Genomic DNA, 26,908 nt, shown 5'->3' on the forward strand with positions numbered 1-26,908 from the left:
CCTTATAAGTTGTGTGTCCTGTATTTAATGTACTCCCTTGCTGAATCTTCCTGACTAAAACGGGCTTACTGTATTTTTCTATATATCAGAATTTGTCAACTGAGGATTTAAGGTACAAGGTTTCAGTGCTCTTACTTTAGCAGCTTGGTTTAGGCTTAACATTTTTCACACTGAAAAGCTGGAGGCAATCCTATGTGATAAGATATTTAAACATAACATGTAAAGTTCATGTTTAATTATAAAGTACAATAATTAAAAAATTGACTTGATGTTGTTGATGGAATATAAATTACGTAAAAATATAAAAACAAACAATATTATGCTAAAAAGAAAGCATGAGTGTACAGTAAGTCTGTAACACTGAAATATCTGCAGATAAAATGGCATGTTTGGGACTCACGTGAAAATAGCTCCAGGAGAGGAAAGTGAGTGGAATGCACAAGAAACGGGATCGGCTGTGCTGAAAACTGCTGAGGAAGAGTAATGGTGCATGGAGGCTTATTCTACCTTCTCCCTGTTAAAACTTTAAGAACGAGGGGAAAGCCTGGTTGTCTGCATTTGATGACTATTCTATCGAACTCCACAGCCCAACTCAATCCAGTGCTGTTCTAACCTATTCTATTAGAATCTGTTGTTCTGGCTCACCAGGTATGGATAAGGATACACCTGTATATTAATCACAGAAACCAGTCCAAAAGCAATTCCTCCCTAAAGGACTTCCAAACTGTATACAACAATGTACCGGGCCGGGGATGGAGCTCAGGGACACCATGCCTGTGTGGCAAGCGAAAGGACCTGAGTTTGATCACCAGTACCAGAAAAACAACAAAAACAAATTTACCTTAGATTTTGTTGAGTCACTAGTAGCTGAATCTGTGAAGAAGGTAAATGAAACACGATCAGTATTAGCCAATCTTCATTACTTTCAACAAACAATGCAGAACTTGCGGAGAAGACAGGCACGGAACAAAATGTGAAAGCAAAACTCAAAACAACAACACAGTGGATAGTCAGAGCTCACAAAGATGCAAGCTGCACCACAGAAAGCCACCGCCATGAAAGGATGCTGTGAATTGTAGGCAGAACCAGCTCAATGAGAGGAATGGCAAAGGAGCCCTGTGCTAAACAAAACAGAAACACTAGTATTTATTTCTAAATGTTAAGTCTAGCAATAAAGAAGCTTGAAGACCTTGTAAGAACTATATTATGTACCACATCCTGTATCTCAAACTGATACACAATGTAGAACTTTGAGATTGTTGGCTGCCCTAGCTACAAATTGAGACACTGATACTGGTGTATTTTATTGATTTTTGTCAGACTTAAATTTGATAAGCATACACTGTATGCATAGCCTCAGGATAACCCTGCTTCCAGGTAATTTTGGTTTTACTTTAGATAAAGCTGATTTTTGTGCTTCAGAACCCAGTTCCACATCAGTGTAGTCAGGGATCTTTTGACTACTTTGGTTAAACTGCTACCAGTTTTATAACTTATCTATTAACAGATGCTATTATGGAAATGGAAAATGGAGACCATAATTTTACTGTCTGGCAAAACTCAGATTATACAATTATAAAGAGGGGAGGAAGGGGCCAGCACTATGCAAAATAATACCAATTTTGATATTTTATCTTTCAACTTTAGGGAAATTGGTCTTCAAAAGTAATGAGCTGAGCCCGTGCCACGCCCCTTTTAACACATGGCTAAATGCTTTATGACTTTAAGAACTGGTAGACCATACCATGCTATTTCTCCTCAGGGTCTGCTTCAGAAATAACAAGAAACAGCAGAAAAACTTTTAAGAAAGTAGTATTGATCTGTTTACAATATTCTTAAGAGAAACTTTACACCACAGATCAACTATGAATTTACAAGAATCGGGGATTTCTGCAGACAAGGCAGCTACAGTGTGGACAACAATCCTCCTTCTTCCTACAGTTCCAGCTGTCCATCAGGGACATCACAGAATCCACTAGTGACATTACCGTGTGATAGACTCCTCCCACTTCGCCTGTTCAACATCAGTACAGATTTGCCTGTGTCAGTAATGCTGAAAAAAACCCTTTAGGACTAAAACAAAAACTAGAGACAAAGGGAGAACACTGTGTGAAACAACATGCTAGATTAGTGCAACAGTTTGGGAGGAAAAGGTTTGCATCAAAAGAGCCTATAAAAACTAATACTTAACCAAGCATTAGGGTGGCAATAGGAAACAGAAGAAAATAAAGGTCAAAGAGTGACTTTTACTGTGACATTCATAGTGACAGACACTGTATTTATGACAACGGTGTCCATTAGCAGTTTGACATATGTTAACTTGCTGCTTTTAACAGAACTTCTAGCTCCACAGTAAGAGCTCTGTGTACAGCCCCGACCATACTTTCTGCCATCACAGCAACCACATATTCATAGCATGTCTCTGTTTTACCTTGTGGTGACTATTACATGGAAACTGTGAATTAAAAAAAAGAACGAAACAGTGGTTTGCATGCTCATTTCCCTTCCATTTCCACTCTGACAAACACTACAACTCCATGCATTGTCAATGGCATTACAGTCACTGGAAGATAACTGTGATCAATCAGAAAAGGAAGCCTTTTATTAGTTGAAAGGAAAAAAAGGAAAAGAAACCAAAATCACAGTGAATTATTACATGACTGATTCGCTCTGTTATAAGAATGCGGTTTTGACCCTCGGAATCCACACTGCCCAGGAAGGAGTTACCTGATACATCTCCGGGGGACACGCCTGTCCTTCCAATGTTGGTGAGTAAGTGATCTATGTTGGGCACTGGCTGGGAGTCTACTGTGTTTTCCTCCTGCACTGTCGTCTATGGTTAACAAACAAAGATCTCTTCATCATCGCTTCAAAGATACTTTCTTTAAAATTCAAGCAACATTTAATAAAAGGCACATTACTGAACAGAACACCTGGGCTTGCTTTTCTTACATTACTTCTATACCATTAACTGAAAATTATGCATTGTACTTGTATTTTCATTAGATCAGAAACTGAGGAGGTAGAGAACTGCTTCCAGGGTGCAAAGCGGACAATAGCGTACAAAGCAGGAGGTTGACACTGTCGTAGCATCAGGATCTGTGTCCCAAGTGACAATAAGTGAGTAAAAATATTGTTGGACAATACTTACAAGAGGCTCTTCAGCACCTTCTTCTGTGAAAAACCAGTCATGCTAAAATTTAAAATAAAAAAGGTGAAAAGAAACATTAAATAACCTCCTAAATATATTTTTATCGTGGAAGATAGGACAGAAAAGGTATTTCTTAGGATGAAAAAATCAAAACCAGCATTTGTCCTGCGAAGCATCGGTGCTCACGCGAGGTGGAGGAGGACTTACGTGCTGTATGAGCGTCTCCACTATCTTGTACTGGTCCGGCATGTGGGTGACCATGTGCGTCATGTTGTCCTCTGATGTCCGAACCAGAGTTGGGCCAAACACGATGGCCAGGTTTCTTGGCTCCATCTGAAAGAATTGGAAGATATCAGAATTTTCCTTAAAGAATTAAACTTAAATTCTCATTGCAGGTTTGGCATTTCTAGAAAGTTCTTTTTGATGAAAAAACAAGAGTTGACTAACGAAGGTAAAAACTAAATGCTTTAATGAAAATGTGCAATGCCTAATTGGCATTCATTTTTCTCAATCTAGATATAATCTTTTTGACCAATTTTTACTTCCACCAAATCCTCTGAACCTCTTTGCTTGACCTGGCTCCAACAAGAACACCTCAATTTGGGCGGGGGATTTAGCTCAGTGGTTCCACCACCTGCCTTGCAGGCAACAAGGTCCTGAGTTCAATCCCCAGTACCAAAAAAACCACAAAAACAACAAAAAAAACCACCTTAATTTTACATACTTACATGTTTGTATATCGTTTTGAATTCCTTAATTGTAAGATTATCATAAATTAGATGTTTTGGGGCCGGGGATATAGCTCAGTGGTTCCAGTGCCTGCCTCGCAAGTGCAAGGTCCCGAGTTCAATCCCCGATACCAAAAAAAAAATTAGATCTTTTGTTTTCCTTTGTTATGTCTTATAAATAGCCAAAATATGCCGAGGGGTAAAAAAATCAGCACAGAACTTAAGAACTCAAAATGGATTTGGGGTGGACACGCCTACATTAGTGTTTTGTGGGGTGCTAGCACTGTTAGGAGTGACACAAATAGGCAAACCCGCAACCCTCCACCCCTACCTGAAGCAGATGCCATCCATGATATATGCATTATTATAACATGCTCACTGAGAGAGAAGAAACTGTGGCTGAAATCACGATTTTCCTAGAATACTGACTTAGCAGGATTAAAACAGGACTGTGGACGAAGGGAATGGTTAAATTGCACTCAGGGTGTGTTTCCGGTCTGCTCTGGACATGCCGGTGTCCTATTCTGCTACCTGTACCAGTAATGGTGGCTCAAAAAACTAAGTTCACCATCTCGAAGGTTTTATGTCAAATTTTCAGACAATGATAATTGTATACAGATATGATTGAGCATGTTGTTTTAGCTAGTTCCTACATGAAACTAAGTAGTTTGGATTACTACTTAAAACAAATTCTGTATTTATTCAAAGATGTTCCACAAAATATGGTTTTAAAAAAAGGATATAAAACTATAGTTCCTTCAAGATTGTATTACTTAATGGCTAAGAAATTCTGCAGTAACGAAACCTGTGGAAGTTTAATCACCCATTCTTTCTCCAGTATCTCCTCCTAACACCCAGCAAAACTGATGAATGAATACTCCAGGCAATACTGAAGTAACTACAATGTATTTTACCTAGAATTAAATTGAAAAAATTTTGACTTCTACTTATGAACTGTCGAAAACGGGATAGTAAACTGATAAGTTTTCATTTCCTTTTTCCCTCCCGTCACAGCTGAGGGTGCTGAGCATCTAAAGGAAAGGGGAGCCGCTGTCATCTTCGTGCTCTGCAGGCATGGGGTGGAGCCTGCTCTCACCCGGCCTTACAGCAGCTGGGTGCTTCCGGGGCATGGACTGGCCCGCTGGAGTCATTCTCAGAAAAGGGAGTGCTGGCTGTGTTTATTTTCTTCTCCGGAAACCAACATGCCTATTTCAGTACTCTAAGGAGTAAGGCTCTAGAGTTAGGAAATCATCGTTTTTCACCTTCTAATGATAAAATGGATTCAAGTAATAATCATTAGTGACAGGAAAAAGACGAAAAATTAAGACTAATGTATCAACCAAATATAATGTGTAGACCTCGTCTGCATAGTAAAACAAATACCTGTAAAAAGACATCTTAAAAATGTGCTGGGCGTGGTGGCGCACACCTGCAATCCCAGCACTCGGGAGGCAGACGGGATATCATAGGTTCCAGGCCAGCCTGAACTACAGTGAGATCCTGTCTGCAAAAAATCCAGTATGGACTGATGAGACAATATTTACAGCACATCTTATTTGATAAAATAATAGAGCAGCCTTAAGGGGGGGCTTGTTTAAAACTAAACCAAAGTAAAGGTCCTGCTTTGAGCTGGGGACTGTGTGGCTCCTTTGCGACTGATGTACGTAAGTCACCTATTTGCAATAGTGACAATACAGCTGAAAATTCCAAGTTTAATTTTGACTTTTTTGTTTTTCTTGGCCAGTAAATGTAAAATGAAATACTTTTCCAAAATGAAATACATTTGGAAAATAGTGGATTTTTTGCTTTTAAGAATGATCTTCAAAGGGAACTCTTCAAGTTGATGTAATTTTAGAACTTTTGTTGAATTTTTGACTTTTGGAACGAAGGAATGAAGTATATCTTTTAAACCAAAGCCCCTAAAAGTCCACTTCTTCAATATACACCTTACGTACCTTATTTTTTTCTGAATTTTCTGCCACCGTCTTCAGATGAGCCGAGAGGAACTTGAGTGTTTCATAATGATGCTCAGGCAAATCGTGAATCTGAAACACATTGTGCTCATGTGGGTCTCAGTGCTGCATTTCAGCCACAGCTCCAGCAATACAAAGCGATACCTACCAGTCTCTTTAATGTTCTCAGTCGATCGAGAGGATCCTCTTTACGATTGGCTTCAATAAAATCAGCATACTTATCTGACGATAACAATAAAACAAATTTATCTTAAATTGCTTGTGTGAACTGTAACCTAGTTTTAGGGTTTAAGGCCACACACATAAAAAGGAAGATCTCATAGACTTTATGGTTTTTAAGATCCTCCCCGTCTTATCAACAAATAGAAAATTCACAAAAATGTGAGTTCCTTGAGGGTCTCACCCAATTTTATATAGTCTGTCCATTCTCCCTACCCTCAGCAACTCCTAGGACAGTGTCGCTCACAGCACTCAATTATTCAGCTTAACTGAAAAAGTGTTTTTCTATTAATGATACTTTATGTCTTAAGACTTTTCACTGAGCACAATGGACGTTGATGTTTGCCAACACAGAGGACCCAGATTATATATATTTTATTGACCTGAAACAACTTTTTTTGGTATGTTAATTTAAAAAATTTATTTTTATTACCTGTTTGAAGTACATAATGTTTGCATCTTGTGTGGAGTTGGTCCGTATACATACACATCTCAATTCCCTTTTTCATCCCTTTCCCTCCATGTCTTGATCTATCTTCCTACTTTCTGTTATCTTTTATTTTGCTCCTTGTTTATAACTTGGGTTTCACATGTAAGAGTAACCATGAGATATTTAAGCTTGTTTATCTGATTCACTTCACCTAATGTTAGGGTCTCAAGGTGCATCCATTCTCCTATAAGTGACTCAAGTTTATGGCAGAGTAGTGCTCCACTGGGTATATATACACCACATTTTCTTTATCTGTCCATCAGTTGGTGGACATCTACGCTGCTTCCAAGATTGGGCTAGTATGAATTGTGCTGCTATAAACAAGGTATGTATGTGTCACTGTAAATGTGGTATCTTTAACTGTTTTTGGGAAGATGCCTAGAGGGGGAACAGCTAGGTCAAATGTAATCTCTACACATTTCCATAGTGGTTGTACTAGTTTATGTTCGCAACAATACTATAGAAGTGTTCCTCGGTCAGCATTTGTTATTGATGTCCTGATGAGAACTATTCTTTCTGGGGTAAGATGGAATCTCAGTATTGTTTTAATGTGCATTTCTCTAATGGCCAGTGATGAACATTTCTTCATATATTTACTGTATTTCTGTGAAGTGCCTATTCATTTCATTGCCCATATTTTGATTAGGTCCGAGTTCTTTATATACTCTAGATATCAGTCTTTTTTCACTGAAATGTATCAGCAGAAAAACCCACATCACAAAATTATGCATTTCATAAATAAATTAGAATTAGAACCTCTTGTTTTCTTTGACAAAAAATGTTTTTTGCCTGGTTCAATATAATACCAATAATTCTGTAGTTTTCCAACAGTTGCAATATGAACTGTCTCCTCTGGCTTCTTTCCTAGGAGTTAACTTACCATTTGTGAAGAGAGGCTCAGGAAGTTTTCTGAAGAAGGATTTCAGTAAACTGCTTATCACGTTCAAATCTCGCCATTTCTAAGTATGCAAAACAGAAATATAGCATTTTTGTAATCAGTATTATCAAAGGACAATACCAACTGGACTAGTTATTAAAATAAACTTACATCATCTTGTATATCAATATCAGCCATTCCCTTGTTGAGTTCTTCTTGCATACTTGAAATCGCTGCATTATTTCCAGGAACTCTGTAAATACCTGTATATTCAAGACCTCGTTCTTCAACTAATTTGCAACATATGTCAACTATTAATGGAATATACTGCAAAACAAGATATAAACATTTTATTTAACACAGCATAAAGGTTTATATTCAATTAGTAGTTGTGTATCACAGCTTATAAAAGGCCCTTTTCATCCAGAAAGAAATATGTGTGGAGAAAATACAGGATATATCCACTGGAGAACTGGGAATAGATAAAAGCAGCAAGCAACACTTGAAGTGGGAAGAGAAGGAATAGGCCAAGACAGAACAAGAAGGGCCCTCAGGAGATACGAGGAAACAAGAGCAACCCAGAAAAGGTGGAAACAGTTCAGGTGAATAAATCAGAGTCAAGAAAACAGCGAGGAAGAGTAACATCAAGCGGCTCAGGATATGAATCCTAACATGGCTGTAGCTGAACATGCATGCGCATTTACATTTACTATACTTTGTGTGTGGGGCACTGGAGGCTGAACCCAGGCCCTCACATGTGCATTTACTATACTTTCTTAATTGAGCCTGTGTTGTTCTCATCTTAAGATGCTACAAGCACAAACACACATGATTTTCTTTTCTTTCTTTTCTTTTTTTTTTTTTTTTTGGTACCAGGGATCGAACTCGGGACCTTGCGCTTGTGTGGCAGGCAGTGGAACCACTGAGCTACATCCCCGGCCCAAACACATGATTTGAAATTGAATTCTTTTTGACCTTTTCAGGTGTATCCCTAATGACTGAGTCATCATTCAATTCAGGTCAATACATTAGGAAAAACTCTACAGATAAAATTACTCTGCAGGCACAGGCAGAAGAACTTGGGAAATCAAGGTCTGCTAGAAGAGGGCACTCAGCAGATGCACAGGCGGGCCCTGGTGTCTGAAAGGCTATGGCCACAGTTGAATGAATGACAGCAGGAAGCCGGCTGGCTGTGTCTCCTACCCGGTTAGAGTGAGCTGGAGGGCAGTCATCGAGTCTGACGCCGAATGTCCCCGTAGCAGCAGGCTTTTTTTCAAATGTCTTTCTCACGATACTTGGAATGCCTTTTCTCCATGTGCCTTTGTCTTTTGGGGGACTGGTATCATCTTTTGATTCTTATTGAAAACAAAATGACATAAAGAAAATGAAAACATGAGCATTTAAATCATGAATTTAAAAATCTTTATCAATGTTTACAAAAATTAGAATCCCATAAAATATTACACATTTATCAAAACTACTTTCTTTTACTATTTATATGCACTGTGATCCTTTAAATCAGCCAGAAAGCAGAATCGGTGTATCTTCTTAGTGAGATTTTAGCAAAGGGGAAATACTGGTTTTGCTAAAAAACGGTGGCGCCTGTGTCCTCCGAGCCCTTCAAAGTTGCAGTGGTCTATGTATCACATCCCTCTCTGTCTTGATTGGACAAACTGCACCCTTGGACGGTGCCTTGAATCCCACGTTTCATTTGGCAGATTCGCCCGGAAAGCGGACATCAATACCTTTACTGAGAAGCTTCCTTTCTGACTCTTCCTTTGGGGAGTGTGGACTCTGAGTCCTTGTCTCTGATTTACCGCCAAGCAAAGTCTGCCTGATGCTGAGGCTCTGGCGAGGTGTTTTTGGCAACTGTTCTGCTTTGCTGCTGAAAGAAATGAACATTTATTAACACTTTCCTATTTTACATCCAAATTGACTACGGGCATGATGGGATTCTCACCTCATCAAACTGTTATATTCTTTTATTCTTCGGCTAATTAGATCCCTGTTAGTAACTCCAGTATCCTACAGAAGAAACACAAGGTAATTTTGGAAAGTCAATTCTAAACGTGAAGAGATGATGCCTTTTCTCGGATACTAGTGTGCTTGTCCAACATGAACACGGTCATGTGTTCTCTGCGGAGTTGTTTCAAAGCCTCTATTTCACATCACGTGACAAATGTCCTAAGAGCCTCCTCCCAACAGTTTTCTGATTGTTTTCTCTGTGCAATTCTTAGAATAGTACCAGCAAGACACAGGTGTTCAATACTTATTGATCTGTCATTTTTAATAACTTGGCAGCAGAGAGCCCATTTTTCCTCTAACTGCAGGAAGAATGGTTAGCATTAAAAATAATACCCTTGGACAAAGATGGAAAAATACCGCCAGAATTTGTTAAGGATTACTTTGTAGAAGCAGTGGGAATGAGTCAATTAGTACCATAACTGGCAGTTAGATTATCAAGAGAAAAGCTTGAAATCTGTATTTTTTTAAACCTCAGCATGTTAATGTTTTGGTTTTTTTGCCAGTACTGGGGATAGAACTCAGGACCTTGCACTTGCGAGGCAGGCACGGTGCCACTGAGCTAAATCCCCAGCCCAAGTTAATGTTTATAATATACTGCACGGTAAACCCTGAGTTGAACATGAAGGGACTTTTCTTTTTGTACCCATTTCAATTATATATTGAGATGTGTCTTCCAATTCTCATTTTCATTATACTGACATGCTTTGGAGTCTTTCATTATATTATATTTTACCATATAATTTGGAGGAAAACTGTCTTAAATTTAAATGTACTACTCTGCTAGGGCGGGGAACGTAGCTCAGCGGCAGTGCTGGCCCAGCACACATTCGGCCCTGGGCGAAGGACTAACTTTTCCAGTTGTCCAGTCAGAGAGAGCACATGACCAAGATCTAGAATAAGAAAACCTGGATTTAAATCCTAGCCTTGACACTTACTCTACGTAACCTTGGGGAAATTACTTAGTTACTACTTTCAAACAGTTTTTGTGTTTATAAAGTGGCGATGATAACACAAATATTCACGTGGTTGCTGAGATTAATTCATGAAAAATGTTTAAGAATAGAGCCTGCCATGTGGTATGTGCTCGGTGAACTCTTTCATCTACAAATCTGGGAAAATCAGATGATGACAATGGCGGACATTAAATAAATGCTTATTATATGCCAGGCACTACACTACATTTTTCACATGTAATATATCTCATTCAATCCTCAAAACAGCCTTATGTTTCTCAGATTGTTTGTTTTTGAGATAGGGTCGCACTACACAGGCTGGCCTCGCACTTCAGAGTCTCCTGCCTTGGCTTCCTGGGTGCTGAGATTTCAGGTGTGCCCTGCCTGTGTAATTTCATTAATAAAAATCATCAGTACTTCTTTGCCTTTATATGGAAACTTATTTTGGTAAGTATTTTTAATATATTTTAAGCCCACAACAATCCAGTTTTTTGAGATCACAAAACAGATCTGCTGGGCATAGTGGTACATGCCTGTGATCCCAGCACTCAGGAGGCGGAGGCAGGAGGATCACTGCAAGTTCAAAGCCACCCTGGGGTACATGGTGAGTTCAAAGCCAGCCTGCATTACATAGTGAGACCCTGTCTCAAAAATCTAAAAATACTGAAAGAAAAGAAAAAAGAAAGCTGAAGAAGGAGGACTGTCCAGAGCTCAAGGCTAGCCTGGACTACACAGCCAGACCCTATCTCAAAAAACAACATAAAAGAAAAAAGAAAATTTGGTCATAAAGGCACAGCTGACCTTTCCTAGTTGAAAGTCCTACATCTGAGGATTCAACCAAGCTGGGACTAAAAATATTTGCAAAAAAACTGCACGTGTACTGAGCACGTATAGACCTTTTATTCTGCCATCATTTCCTAAACAGCACAGTATAACAAATCTTTGCTTAGCATTAACATTGTATCGGTTACTGTAATCTAGAGACGGCTTCAAGCACACGGGAGGATGTGGCTAGCTTATGTGCAGACACCGTGCCATTTTATACAAGAAGCTCGAGTCCCCACAAATTGAGCTGTCACTCGAGGGTCCTAGAACCAACCCTGAACAAACACCCAGGGACAGCCCTCAGTGACCAGGACCGGGAACGAGGTCTCCTGTCTGTGACGCACTGCTTCTAAGAAGGTAGCAGAGTGCAGTTAGCCTATTTTGCTAGTTCAGTGATGGTGATTTTCAGTAAGTAAAGGCGGTCTAATCTAAGTATGGCTGCCTTTTCCTTCTGTTTTGTAAATGAAAACAGCATATTGTAATTTTTTACAAAAATAACGTACCAGGAGCGTACTGAGAGCATGTTGCTTCCCATCTGTGCCCTGTGAACACGTACCTCCTCGTTTAGGGTGCTGCTCTCCTGGATGGTCTTGATCCAGGCTAACATGTCCTCTCGGTCTTCGGCCTGAAACAGGCACTCACAGTCAGATGTGGTGAGTCGGAACACGTTCTTCCTCTTGGTCTCGCTGTAGGAGATGTCGATCAGGCAGGCGTTGACGCTGATGGGCTGCTCTTCCTCAGACGGAGTGCTCTGCTCTCTCTTGTCTTTGTACAAGTAGAGCGAATGGCCTCGGAGTACAACATACATCTGCTTCCAGGGCCGAATACTTCCACCAACTCGCTAGAAAACATGAATTGGCTCGTTAACAGGAAATACGTGGCTAAGTCTTCGTGATGGGAACAGCACACGGCAAGCCCCTAACACACCCTGTGTGGACACCCAGAGCAGCAGGTATCTGATTTACCTCACTGCATGCTTTTTCAGGAAAGCGAAGGAAAAACTGGAGTATAAACGAAGTTAGGTGAAATATCCCTATCAAAATCAAGGATAGTAAAATCCCAACTTTAACTCAGTTGGGAAGAAAAAATGAACGAAGTGTAACTAAAATAAAAAATAGAAAACAAGGGAAAAAAAATAAAAAATCTTCCCAAATAAGACTACGACTTAACCCACGTCTGAGAGCATGAACATGATGGAATTCCCAAGACATGCAAAATAAAATGTTACCAGCTTCACTTTATACGGTAAAGCACCAATGTCCATATCACAGACAAGTGTTATTAAAATTTTAAACAGACTATTGTTTTTTGGTACCAGGGATCAAACTCGGGATCTTGCGCTTGCGAGGCAGGTGGCGGAATCACTGAGCCAAATCCCCAGCCCTAAAATTTTAAAATTAGTTTTGGCAGTATTAAAATGGTCTTATAATGTTTAAATATTATAGAAAACTCTTATGGTAAAAATTATTGTATTAGAATCTTTTAATGAAATATACTGATGTTTTTATGTGTTTACATAAATCAGTATTTGTAAATAAAAATTATAAATGCAATTTAAAACAACAAACTGAGACAAGTATTTTACAATTATTAATCTGGAGAACTGTCACTTCCTTAAAGCCTAACTGTGAGAACCTGCACCTAGCAAAGTGACAAGGAAAGCACCAGAGTTCCTTTTCACATTGCCAAAATATACAATCCATTCCACATGCAGCTGATGCACAGGATGAAAAGCATAAAGCTAACTCAAGGATTCAAGTCTTCTTTAACTTTTTGCCTTTATATAGAACTGGATTTTTTCACTTTTTAATCTGGATATCTTCCTGTTTCATGAACACAGGGCCTGTGCTTTGGGAGTTCACAAGAGCTTAGGAGATGCACTACCTTCCCCTTATCGGTGACAAGGGGTCGGAGCTGGAGCCACCCTTCCTTGGCTGCATCACTGAAAACCTCCGGGGAAGAGCCCTTCCTGGACCCGGAGTCTTCTGATGACTTCTGGCTGTCAACGATCTAAGAAAAGGCCAAGCAAAAGTCAATGTTTTACTAAGTTACCTGAGAGAATTTAACAATTAAAAAAAGCTACAAATACTACAGTATGCTCCTCTTCCTTCTCTCATGACTTCACATTTTAGTAGGAAATAAGCAATTTTAAAAGAGAGACAAGAAAATGATGAATTTGTGATTTGTGCCATTTGGAGAATGAAAATAAATGCAATAATGAGCAAGTGAGTAGCAACTATAAATCGATGAGGCAAAGCCTCTGAGAAATAACACCAGGTGACATGTATAAAGGGGGGCCACAGAAGGTCAGTGATGAACATCTCAGATAACGCACACCTAATGAAGGCATATCCACTGTTCATTGTGAGTCAAAGAGCTAAGTAGATCGTTTAGGGTGTTTGCGCAAGGAGAGTGAAGGAGAGCCTGTGAGTGATGATCAGAGAGCAACATTATCTGGTCACACAGCTCTAAGACTGCTCTGCAGCTCTGTGGAGAGCAGCTGTGAAAGGGACAAGCGTGAAAGTCTGGGTACTGGAGTAATCCAGGGGAGGGATGAAGGTGGCTCTAAAGCGCTGTAAGACAAAACAGAGTAACTGTAAATATTCAGGATACGCTGAAGTACAAGGACCTGGTGTGGGGGAGAAGAAAATAGAAGAAACAAGGTTAACTTCTAGAACTTGGCCTGAGAAAGTGGGTGAATGGAACTGAAGGAGTAGGAAAGAGACCCAAGGGGTAAACCAGTCTGGAGGTAGTTGAGGTCTGTCGGCCACGTACACCCTAAACATCCAAATGGGCAGGAGCTGCATCAGCGGCAGTCTGGGAAAGAGGGAAGGTCAGCTATACAAACTAGGGGAGACTTCTGTTAAGATCACTGAGAAAACCAGAATGGATAAAGAAGTCGGAACAGACTCTAGGCACGTCAACATTTTGGACATTATGCAGAAGCAGGAGAGCCAGCAAAGGAGGTGAAGTAGTTTTAGAGGTAAAAGGAAAGGCAGAAAAAAATGGTAAAACAGAAGTCAGCATGTGCAAGTATTTCAGGAAGGGAATGGGAAGTTGCTGCAGAGGTCAAATAAATGAAACGTAACTATTACTTTAGGGCCCAAATGCCAGTAGCAGCCTCGGCGTGAGCAGTGCCATTCTGATGAGCGTGGACGGAAAGTAGTGGGGACTGTAAACGAGTTTTCCAAGGAGGTTTAGTGTAAAAAGAAAGCAAGAGCAGTTCACAGAGGGGTGCAGACCCCAGGAAGAGTGGCTCTTGTAGAAGAGGGGCTTGAGAGAAAGAGCAGAGGTACAAAGCAAAGACTGCATTTGGCCTCCAGCAGGGCAGCGTGCAAAGGTGTCTCTGGGAGAAGCAAGAAAGCCAGGAAGTGCAGGGCACAGGTGTTTTGGAGATGGTAAACAAGAACACTCCTGACCATCCTGTGCCTGCGATGAAGAGTACGGAAAGGGCAGCAGAGAGGACAGGTGTGGGCTGCAAAGAGGGGCCCACCGGGAAGGTGCGAGATAATTCTGAACATGTAAGAGTGTGTGCACTGAAACACCGAAGATGCTGGACAGGCAGATTGTTGGCCTTGAACGATAAAGAAAAATCAGTATCATGTGTGTAAAGTACTACATAGTTGATAAATGTGTTTGGAAATTAGAAGCCTTTATATTATGCAGTTAATACTTATAGAATAAAAGGTTATGACACGGAAATACTTAGTATATGATGGCTAAAAGAAATACTCTTCCATGGTGTGCTGAGTAAACTAAGATAGAGAAATGTTTATCATTTGCTTGTTTTTTTTTTTTTTCCGCTTGGTATTTTTAAAGTACTGAATACCAACCTTGATTCCTTTCAGGCTAGATACGTGCTTAAAGGATCTGTTGGGAAAAAAGCATATAAATATTTGTAATAAGCACAATAATACTTACTGGCATAAAAATAATATTAAAACTAATCTTTCACTAATGTTTCATCATTATTACATTCAATATTCACTTTTTTTTCTCTCTCTCTTTTTTTTTTGGTACTGGGGATCGAACCAATATTCATTTTTAAATGTGGGTGAAATAAACTTTCAATGACAAAAGCTTTCTTGGCTACCTGGCAAATTAAAACTGTTTCTACTTAAAGTGTAAGATTTTCTTATCCTTTTTACTTATTTATTTATTTTTTGGTACCAGGGTTCAAACTTGGGTCCTTGTGCTTCCGCAGCAGGTGGCGAAGCCACTGAGCTAAATCCCTGGCTCTCCCATCTTTGCTTTAGATCAGAAAAAACTACTGAGAATAAACACTGGGCTATATATTAGTTAACACAAACCAGAAGAGGATTAAGGATGTACACCACCCTAGCTACAATCAGTAAGCAGCTGCCATCGGCAGTTAGCTGCACCTCTGCCTGTGCAGCTGGGGCACCCGGATCCATAAATACGGCAGCAGCGAGACCCCAACTGCCCGCCCAGCTGCCCACCACACTCTGCCTGTCTTCAGGGGGTAGGTGAATGATGGGTCAGGGGCTCAGGAGGCAGGTCCACATAAAGTACTCTAAATGTAACTGCTATAGAGGACAAAAAAATTTTTAAATGGAAAAATCCATTTAAAGAAGTTAGAATTTTAAGATGTAACTAAAAATGTCACTGACTCCCCTCAGAAACTACCCCATAACAAGGAAATCAGAAACACACATAAATGCAACTTTGACCAGGATAAGGAAACACTGTAATGCTAAACTGCAATATGCAAGGGAAGGGTGGCTAAATGCATTACTTAAAAAAAGGGTACTGGAAGAGAGGACAGCTTAAGTACTGAAGGCCACTCTTCTTTCAGAGACCAAAAGCAACCTCCTATGGTATGGAACAAGGGAAGTGGGGTGCTAGACTGGGTCAGAGGAGCCACTTCTGTCACCATGGAGGATGAGAGGAGAAATCAACTGCATTAGAACCAGTTGTAAACAAAAGAAAAATACACACATCGAGAAGTAAACATGGCAGGATTTTGTTGTAATTCTGGAATAGAAACATTTTTTTTCAATGATTCAAAATCCAAAATTCATTAAAATATTTTCTAAATTTAACTACAGAAAACATTGTCTAACATTTTTGCATAGTTAAAAAAAAGAACAAAATGAAAAACAGTGAATTGGAAAAAAGACCTGCAACCCTTATCAGAGAAGAGTGCTAGCTTCCTTTATATAAAGAACATCGAGGGCTGGAGGCTCAGCGCCTGCCTGGCAAGCGCAAGGTCCTGAGTGTGATCCTCAGTCCCACAAAAAAAGAAGAAAAAAAAAAGAGCATGCAGAAATCAACAGAAAAACCAGCTGAAAAGAGACAAGATATGAAAAAATACTTCACAAAGAAGAACATAAATATCTAGCCACGTGCAGTAGAGCATGCCTGTAATCCTAGCACTTGGAGGCAGAGGCAGGAGGACTGCCACAAGCTCAAAACCAGGCTGAACTACATAGTGAGAGACTATCTCAAAAACCAAAACCAGGGCTGGGGATGTGGCTCAGTGGCTCCACCGCCTGCCTCGAAAGTGCAAGGACCCAAGTTCAATCCCTGGTACCAAAAAAAGAGTAAAGAAACCAAAACCAAGAAAATCTTTTATATATTAAATGATGTTCAATTTGTTTCAAATTACAACTAAAATATGATACAATGAGATTTGAAAAAAACCAAAAGTTAAATGACAGACAGCATGGGTGAGATAAAAGGAAACTTTCATACAATGGTGGCAATGTGAATTGTTTTATGCAGAGCCAACTGACAGGAACTACTGAAATAAGGCACACCCTTTGACGTGATAACCCTGTTTTCAGTCTTGTTCACGCACATGCTAAGGCAGGTAAGCACTGTATCTGACCATGTATAATTCAAGCAAATTAAATGAAATAAAAGGATATTCTACATCCTACTAATAGGATATAGAATACTGGTTAAATAGATTACAGTACAACAACTCAATGGAAAACTAAACATGCAAAAACTGGCCTGAAGGATTTCCTGATCACTGTGTACTCCAGCTATCCTTTGCTCATAAAAATAATTAAAACACAAGTACATGTATGTATAAGTGATTTTACACACAGGCCAGGTCTAGAATTATACACACAAAAATAGTAACATAGTTGTGTGTGAGCAGTGCTGAATGGCTGCAAGTCTAGGTTGGGAGGTAGATTTAATACCTACATACTTATACCATGCTTGCATACTATCCATTGGGTATGTTGCCAAATGACAATCCTGTGCAATTTGCATCCCTAGTAGCACATAGTTAGAGAGTACAAGACCACCTTTGAAACTCAGTGTATGCCCAGTTCGTGCCCAACACCTACAAACACACACAAACACATACGGCTTTATAAATATGTCACAGCTGCAACTTACAATTTTGTGTCTTCTCTATAATCATCCAGACCTTCGTCATAGGATTTGGACCTTTCTGTCTTTGAGCTGGGCTGGCCGTCCAGGCTGGGAGGTCCCACAGATTCTGTAATTGAAGTCCAACACCCATCTGTCTGTAAGTGGGTTCCAGACTCTCAATGGTGAGAAGCTCAGCTGGCCACACTGTTGTGGGAAGGACTCACAGCCACTCTTTAAACATACCTTGGTCATGCGAGAGCTGGCGCCGAATTAAAGGAGCTGAAGTGGTGAGGCTGGGAGGGACTGTCACTGCCGAGGGCACGTGAGAGGCTGAGGCTGAGATCACAGCAGACGCAGGGATGTGTGCGATATCGTGGTCAATGCTAGGGCTCGTCGGCTCATCTGTGAGGAGAAAGGAAAGTGTGTCTTAGAATGTTAAATGGCCTGTTATTAATAATACAACCGACACTCAATAATCAGTACTGAAAGGGTCAGTTGAAATTTTTATTAACCGGGGCCAGGGATTTAGCTCAGTGATTCCACTGCCTGCCTCGCAAGCAGAAGGACCCAAGTTTGATCCTTGGGACCAAAAAAAAAATTTTTTTTCTATTAACCACAAAAGTACCAATAAACGACATATTTAGTATGCTAAATCTACTTACAGGTATTACTTTAGTAATTCCAAACAATTCTAGGACAATGATATAAACAATTTAATGAGTTGTGGCCCCTACCAACGAGTAACTGAAAACCAAGGTACCAAGTTCACAACTATTCAGAAGTGAAATAATCACAGCAGAGCTCGAATCATATATCACCCTAAAAGTTATTTTTAAAATTGTAAATGTATCACAGATTATCAATTCGGGAAGCAAGGTGACCTGGCTAAGGCTTACCTTTTGAAGTATCAATTTCTCACACCTTCCTTCCTCCCTTAACCCCACACAAATGTTATCTTCGCTGTTTCAGAAAGACAACAATGCTCATTCCACGGCTGCGGAAGGAGCTGCACATTTCCAGGACCACTGCTAGTCCATCTGGCGCTTCTGCATGCACCACAAAAGGGTCCCCTCTTTCCAAGGTCAATGCCGGTTTCGACCCTCCCCAGTTGTCCCTTTAAGATCCTTGTAAGAATATGATTATTTCAGGTGCTATAATTTCTAAGCTTCTCTAAAGCTTATCTCTGTCAAATTCACATGCACATATAACAAGATAACACATGAATAGCACTTTCTAAGTATTAGCACCAGTCTAAATAATGTATTATTTCCTGTGACACGAATTCCTTTTTTTTTTTTGGCACCGGGGATCGAACTTGGGTCCTTCTGCTTTCGAGGTAGGCAGCGGAACCACTGAGCTAAATCCCCGGCCCGACACTTATGAATTCCTAAGCAATAGTTGCTATTTTTCAGATGAAGATACCAGAACAGGCAGATTAAGCAACTTGCTGCAAAGCTTTAGAGATGGGGTCTGAACCCAGTCTGACACCTGAGGCCCTGCCCTGTGTCTGTCTTTCCACTGGTGAATTTGTAAAAACTCTTAGTCTTGTAACAATACCAAGTGTTTAAATTCTCATATTTTAGGCCCAGAGAATGCAATTTCATAGGATGCCACAACTATAATCCTTAAAATTAAATGCTTCATGATGAAATACTTTAGAAATATGATACAACAAGGCTTTAATTCCCTCATTCTAAATGTCAGGCTACTTTACCTGTATCATTTTTTTTTTTTTTTTTTTTGGTACCGGGGATTGAACTCGGGACCTTGTACTTGCGAGGCAGGCACTGGAACCACTGAGCTAAATCCCCGGCCCTACCTGTATCATCTTAATGATCAGTATTTCAATAAAGATGCATGCTCACAAAATTATAAAATTTCAATTTTATGCCTAAAATCAGTAAATTCTAACTATCTTAAGTTTACTTTTTGGTTTTAAAATTTTTAACTTGAAGTGGTTCTTTACATTTTAGCAAAATAAAACAATGACAATTTCTCTATGAGACACTTTCACCAAGTGTATGATAGTTTACTCTCAGGACAGTGAAAAATCTAATAATCCTTTTTCTAAATGCAAGGAGATAAGTGAAGTGTTTAATTCGGTAAGGATACTATCATTAGGATTTAAATGACCAGAAATGCAGGAGTTTCTTTAAATGATACATATCTATAAAGTAAGCTGGTTCTACTAGTTTACCATTCTTCGATGATTCATAAATACTGATGTGAATGGGAAACGCTATCTTCTTTAGAAATTATCTGGCTAATGCAATATTAATACTATAAATAGCCTGAAGAGTTTTTTGCAGCAAGAACATTCATTAAATGAGATCCACTGCACAAACTGATGATAGAGTAAAAAGGTATTAAAATTTTTTAAAAATTTAGACAATACTCCCATATTTCTCAAAGGCTAGCAACTCTATGAGGATATGCAGTTATTGCTGTGTTAAAGAGTGCATGTGAGATGTAGAATTAATCTTTGAGAAGAGTAATTTTATGCCTAGCAAAGTAAGTTTTAAAAAATTTATGTCCTTTCATTTAAAATAAAATATCACAGGGTGAAATTGCCCAATTTCTGGTTAACCACTCTTCTCTGTACTTCTGTAAAGTCAGCTATTTTAGATGGCATATATGAGTAAGATCATACAGTGTTTATCATCCTGCGTCTGATTTATATCTCTTATCACTCAGAATGCCTATTATCAAAAAGACGACAAATGCTGGCAAGGAACTCCTACACACTACTTGTGGAAATACAGATTAGTATGGCCATTGCAGGAAACAGTATACGGGTTCCTCAAAGAACTAAAAACAGCGTCACCATAAGACTCGGCAACCCCACTGCTGGGCACATCCAAAGGAAAGGAAGTCTGTATGTCAGAAAGGTGTCTGTACTTCCATGTGTATTGGAGCACTGCTCACAACGGTCAAGTTTTAGCATCAACCTAAATGCTAACACCAAAGGACAGGTTAAGGGAAACTCTGCGTGCATGTGCGTGTCTGTGCACATGTGTGTGTGCGCAAGGGCATACACGGGCATACACACACACACACACACACAAAATAGAATGCTATTCAGTCACCAAAGATACAAAGTCTCACCACTTTTCACCACACAGATGGACCTGGGTGACACTGTGTTTAGGGATACACCAGGTACAGAAGGACAAACATCATGTAGAGGAAATTTCTGAAACATGCTGGATGTAAATCTTGGTTTTAATGGCACACCCCTGTAATCCCAGCACCCTGGGGGCCCAGGGCAGGAGGGCTCCAAGTCAAGGCCAGCCTTGGAAACTTGGTGAAACCCTGTCTCAAAGTGAAAAACATGCAAAAGGGCCAAGGATGTAGCTCAGTGCAAAGGTGCTGGGCTCAACCCTCAATAGCACAGACCAAGTAACCTGGTTTACATATGTGTCTCAAAAGAGGTGGAAGGTACACAGTGAACAAGAGACCAGCACTGGGTTAACCCATTTCGGTACTGTTCACATTCTTTATATTAAACACTAATGTTAGGAAGAGAAAACAAAAAGCTTAGGTATATTTTTAAAATGTCCAGCTACATTACCTCGTATTTATTAATTATACTATTAAAACCAATTCCTTATTCCCTTAAAAAAATGCAAACTTTTGCGCTAAAAAATGCAATTTGTGATTAACCCAAGCTTTAAAACTCTAAATATCACCAATATTAGATTATGTAAAAACAAGAATAATTCAGGTTGATCTCATTTTCAAGGTAATAAGATAGATCTTCAGTTGTTCACAGGAAAAAATCTCAACTTATATACAAATATATTGAAAACCACTGTGCTGTCACATTTTCAACTAGATTTTTAAATAATGAAATAAATGTCTGTCACATGAAAACAACCAATCATCTCTATCCCAGGCATATCATAAACTCCTGGGGCTATGCAGTTATTATCAAGAGCCACAATCTTCTATGTTAAACTGGATTATATAACCCAAGAGCTGACTTAAGAACTGAGGCTTTACCCCTGGAGCGGTGGTTCACAACTGTCATCCCAGTCACTCCAGAGGCAGAGGCAAGAGGACCACAAGTTTGAAGCCAGCAAAGGCAACTAGGTGAGACCCTGTCTTAAACAAAATTACCAAAAACAGGGCTGGCAATTTAAATCTGTGGTTGAGCATTTACACAGCATGTGTGAAACCCTGTGTTTAATCCTCAGTATCACACACAAAAAAGTAGCCTGTAATTTACTTTTTTTAACCAAAGGCCCCATAGTTCTGCAAATTAAAGAGAAGGCGGAGGACATCACAGTTGTTATATGTTAAAATTCAGTGTCATCACTATTTCTTAATGTGCAAAAACATAAATGTTTTAAAAATTTGCCTTACTTTTGGAAAAGTGTTTTTCAAACATAGATAAGTCACTTATTCCCACAGATAATATATATACAGGGCCGGGGATTTAGCTCAGTGGCTCCACCGCTTGCCTCGCAAGTGCAAGGACCCAAGTTCGATCCCAGGTAACAAAAAAAGCCTCCAAAAGATAATATATAACACATAATTCAATTTGTAGTTTTCTAAATGAAAAATATTCCAAGTTACGTTTATATCAATTATTCATATCTGAATAAGAAATATTTGCTTTTGATTATCAATTAATATTCTAGAAAAAATCTTAAGAGATTTCAGATATCAAGTAAAACATAAATGTACAAAAATCAAGCAGAAATACTGTGCAACTCTATGTAACTATTATACTTGTTTTTCACAGAAGAAATACAAAAGCCAAATAAAAATGAGGAAAAAACCCTTCTGAAAACCTATTAACCCAATAAAGGGAAGATGAACTAGCGATACGACAGTGTCATCTTGCAATATTCTCTCCGCCCCTCCTCATGTCTCACCAGATGACAGCAAGTGCGTTTCTGGCTCTGAGGCCCAGCCACTCCTTTGCTTCCCAGGGCTGCGTGTCACCACGTGGCCCTCGGCCCGGCCCGAGTCCACGGCGACTGGACGGGGAGGAGCGCAGCCCCGTCAGGACCCACAACCGCACCTCCATCAGACTCAGTAAATGCACAGGAAGAAACTTAAGTCTTTCTCATCTTGTCCTTGCCGAACAAGAGCCGCAGTCATCAACAGAGTCGCCATAGTCTGCCTGTGCACCACGTGAAGAAAACGACCGCTCACAGAAGGAAGCAAGGCTGAGGAAAAGGCCCAGACCCCATGGCAGGGCTAAGCCATACTCGGAATCAGGTCTACAGAGAACTTCCTGGTTGTGAGATAGAATTACTTTCTGCCATAATATTTAAATATTCTAACTTAAAGTGATATTCAATTTGTTGGCAAGATGATTTGGAGCAACGTAAAAGGTGGAGCACATGGGCAAGACAAGGTTGCCCGGTCCTGACACTTTTACTCGGCATAGTATCGAAGTCCTAGTCAGAATATTTGCTTAGGGAAGAGCAAGAAATATAAGGCATCCAAATTGGAAGGGAAGAAGTAAAACTGTCCTTGCATACAGATGGTATGATCTCATATGTACAAAACCCTAGCAATCCCATCAAAAAACCATCAGAAATAAATGAATTCAGTAAAATAGCAGAATACAAAAACCAGTAGCATTTCTATACACTATTTCTATACAGTAGCCTTCTGGCTATCTGGAAAAAATCAAGAAAAATATCCTATTTGCAATAGTCACAAATTATCCCCTAAAACCTAGCAATAAATATAAGGAGGCAAAAGATACCTACACTGAAACCATAAAATAATGACTGAAAAAACAGAGGACACAAACAAGTAAGATATTTCATGCTCATGGATTATTGTAACAAGTATGGTCAAAATGTCCATACTACCCAAAGTGATCCACAGATTCAATGCAATCCCTATCAAAATACCAACAATTTTTTGGGGGGGAGGGACCGGGAGTTGAACTCAGGATCTTGCACTTGCCAGGCAGGCATGGTGCCACTGAGCTAATCCCCGGCTCACCAATGATATTATTTACCAATAGAAATCACTTATTTTACAGTGAACTGATCTTTGACAAAGGTGCCAAGAATATATACAATGGAGGAAAAGACAGTTCCTTAAATATCTGGTATTCAGAAAATGATTTCAACAGGCAGAAGAAAACATAGTACCCTTTCTCTGACTGTATATAAAAATCAACTCAAAATGCACTGATACTTAAATGTAAGACCTGAAACTACGTATCAAACTACTAGAAGAAAACATTAGTTTGGGCAAGGATTTTTTGGGGGGGGGCGGGACAAGACCTCAAAAGCACAGACAGACAAATAGGATTACATTAAACTTAAAGGCTTCTACACAGAAAGGAAACAAAAAAAAAAGTCAACATACAGAATGAGAAAGTTTCCAAACTAAACATCTGACAAGGAGGGTCCAAAATATACTAGGAACTCAGTATTCCTCCCCTAAAAAACCTGACTAAAAATAGGCGAAAGACCTAAGGATTTCTCAGAAAAAGACGCATTTATCTCCAGCAGATGTATGAAAAAATCCTCAACATCACTAATCATCAGGGAAATGCAAATCAAAATCTCAGTGAGACCACCTTAAATTTGAGGAGCTGTTACCACAAAGACAAGATAGCCTGCGCTGGTAAGAACATGGAGAAAAGATAACCTGTACACACTGCTGGTGGTAAATTAGTAAAGCTATTATGCAAAACAGTATGGAGGTTCCTGAGAATCTACAAACTAGGGCCACGGTATGATCTAGCAATCCCATTACTGGGCACGTACCGAAGGAAACGAACTCAGCAATGTCAGAACCACGTTTACTGCAGCACTGCAGTGCAGTGCTCACCATCAGATGATGGACCAAGAGAATGTGGTACTCATCTACACCACACAATACTGTGCAGTATGGTAACAGATGAAATTCTGTCATTTGCAACAACACATATGAACATGGAAAGATATTAAGTGAAATAAAGCAGAAACAGAAAGACAAATGCAATGACTGTGTGATCTACTCACAGGTGCAATCTACAAAAGAAAAAACCCAGCCCCATAGAAGAAGAGAGTAGAAGGCAGTTATCAGAGGCCAGAGAGGGGAAGCAAGAATTCACATAGTTCAGTAAAAGTATCATAATATTTGGCATAGACCTAATGTAAAATAATCAGTTCTCTGAAATAATGTCGCTCTTTATTTCACCTCTGCTAGAAAGAAGTAATCTTACCCCTCTCTAAATTACATCATAAAGTGGTTTTTTTTGGTACTGGGGATCAAACTCAGGACCTTGCGGTAGCCAGGCAGGCGTGGTGCCACTGAGCTGAATCCCCAGCCCCATCATAAAGTATATGACATTAGAATATTAGTTACTTATTTCAATTATAGAGTCAATTGTGTATGGTTTACAAGAGGGGCAAATTTGTATAATTTTAAACAAGTGGTGACTACCATAAAATTATATATGTCGTTCCAAAATATTACCAGCCACTTGTGTATACCTTTTACCAAAAAAGACAGAAACTCAATAGGTTGGTCCTGTTCTAACTCCGAGAAGGACAATGAGTGAAAATGGCCTGACAAGCCAGGCTGTGCCTCACATACTCATACGTTTAAAGCCCTTGAGATTTTCATTATCCGTAAAGGAGAAGAAGAACAAATGCCACTAACAGATTTGTCGTACAAATAAACCCAAATGTGACAACTGCCCTTTCTCCTCATTTCTCTTACGGCAGTCCAGGCGGGAGGCAGTGAACAGCAGACACACTCCTGAGAGCGGCAGTGAGCGCGAGCACTGCGCTGTCCAGGTCAGCCTTGGGCCTCCCAGGCTCACGCTGTCCTCCTGCCTCAGTCCCCCAAGTTACAGAGCTACTCTGTCAAATCACTAATACATGATCATCTAATATCTACTTGTAGGAAGCTTAAGATTTACTAAGTAGGCTTATAAAATACGCAAGTATATTCAATGTTCGCAAAATGCTGTTGAGAATATTCCTAAATTTAAAATATTTATTTTTTTCATTCTCCTACATCTGTGGCGCAAGAGAAATATTAGATTAAATACGTAACAAAATGTAAGAAAAGTTTTCTTACTGTAAGATATAATTAACTCTGCATTGTAAATAAATGATTTGGCACTATTCTCTGATTATTTCGGGAATAAGCCACGGCATTCAGTTATTTCTGTAGATCAGTTTGCCTTGCTTCCAACTAATAAAAGTAATTATGTAAATAACAGTATGAAATTCTGGGTGTAACAATATAAAAGCAAAGCTTTATTTCTTTCAATTTAAATACTGCATAAAAATAATACAGAATTCCCTGGAATGTGTTTTACGATACCCTAACCCCATGAAATACGCTAACTAAAAGGGATCCTGGTCACATTTTTAGAGAAAACTGTATTATATTCTCCCTGGAAAATTCATAATGTATGATAGCAAATTAATGATTCTGAAGAGTTCTGATGAAAACCCTAAAAGCTTGTTTAGCTATTTAAATCCAGACTTTAAAGTTCAATGATCTATATTGAGGTTTTCTAAATAAATGCACAGCATTAGAATTTCCAGAGTCAAGGACGTAGCTCAGTGGTGCCTCACAAGCACAAGGTACTGAGTTCGATTCCTGGTACCAAAAAATCTCTACTTAATGAAATGCTGAAAGTTCTTCTACAAACAAACACAGGTTAACAACAAAATCTGTCCAGTTGATAAATAATTTATGGACTTTAACCCTTTCAGTATAGGATTTCTTTTAAATCAAAAAGTTAAGTTTTTCACAGAAAGGAGGCAAGTATATTAACTAAAAGAAATTATACTTTCCATGTTACAGTCTAAAAACTAGACAAATACTAAAATTAAAAGATTTATAATGCCTTTACTTTAAACAGTATTCAATTGTGTAAGAACCATGAAAATGCTATGCTAACTGAGGGGTACAGTGTCATTCTGGCTCAGAGCAGACTCTCTGCTTCCTACATCATGGACAACATTCACATGCAGAAATGCGGTGAAGTAAATTCTGCATTAGCATGTCAGTTCTCTGTTCCATCCCATTCTGCTAGTGTTATCAAACTGGCACCACAGTAACCACGAGCTGTATACTAAGGTTGTAGGAGGCATATGTAAAATAACTGGGCTATAAAGATGTTTCTCTTTTTTAGTACCAGGGATCGAATTCAGAACAATCTTTGCTTGCCAGACAGGCACGATGCCGCTGAGCTACATCCCCAGCCCTATAAAGACTTTTTATGCTGGACAACTTTTAAAAAAGTGTCTTATAAAACAAAGATTTTTCACTACAAACTATGAAAAGAGACGTTGGTAGGTACTTACTTAAAGTCGAATAAAATCAGAAATCA

The 26,908-nt window shown here is 39.3% G+C and overlaps 1 protein-coding gene across 20 annotated transcripts in view; it reads right to left on the minus strand.

Moving 5' to 3' along the window:
* Window positions 1-26,908, minus strand: part of Arhgap21 (Rho GTPase activating protein 21) — a 129,086-nt gene that overhangs the window by 13,516 nt on the left and 88,662 nt on the right. For 6 of the 20 annotated variants that reach the window (XM_087207249.1, XM_013077843.3, XM_087207245.1 and 3 more), the window contains 16 exons: window positions 17,836-17,994; window positions 17,617-17,719; window positions 15,075-15,111; window positions 13,126-13,251; window positions 11,798-12,082; window positions 9,399-9,463; window positions 9,184-9,323; window positions 8,642-8,793; window positions 7,610-7,765; window positions 7,442-7,520; window positions 6,001-6,074; window positions 5,835-5,924; window positions 3,359-3,484; window positions 3,152-3,193; window positions 2,728-2,833; window positions 842-873 (listed from right to left, as the gene is read on the minus strand). In XM_087207249.1, coding sequence (XP_087063375.1) covers window positions 842-873; window positions 2,728-2,833; window positions 3,152-3,193; window positions 3,359-3,484; window positions 5,835-5,924; window positions 6,001-6,074; window positions 7,442-7,520; window positions 7,610-7,765; window positions 8,642-8,793; window positions 9,184-9,323; window positions 9,399-9,463; window positions 11,798-12,082; window positions 13,126-13,251; window positions 15,075-15,111; window positions 17,617-17,719; window positions 17,836-17,994 — 1,772 coding nt within the window. Of the gene's footprint in view, window positions 1-841; window positions 874-1,744; window positions 2,456-2,727; window positions 2,834-3,151; window positions 3,194-3,358; window positions 3,485-5,834; window positions 5,925-6,000; window positions 6,075-7,441; window positions 7,521-7,609; window positions 7,766-8,641; window positions 8,794-9,183; window positions 9,324-9,398; window positions 9,464-11,797; window positions 12,083-13,125; window positions 13,252-15,074; window positions 15,112-17,616; window positions 17,720-17,835; window positions 17,995-26,908 lie in introns of those variants that run through there. The other 14 variants (XM_087207244.1, XM_087207246.1, XM_021240492.2 and 11 more) reach the window with 10 other exon arrangements.

Source organism: Heterocephalus glaber, unplaced genomic scaffold, assembly GCF_053883595.1.
Source record: "Heterocephalus glaber isolate CG9 unplaced genomic scaffold, H.glaber_assembly_v1.0 deba00000768, whole genome shotgun sequence".
NCBI classification, from domain to species: Eukaryota; Metazoa; Chordata; class Mammalia; order Rodentia; family Bathyergidae; genus Heterocephalus; species Heterocephalus glaber.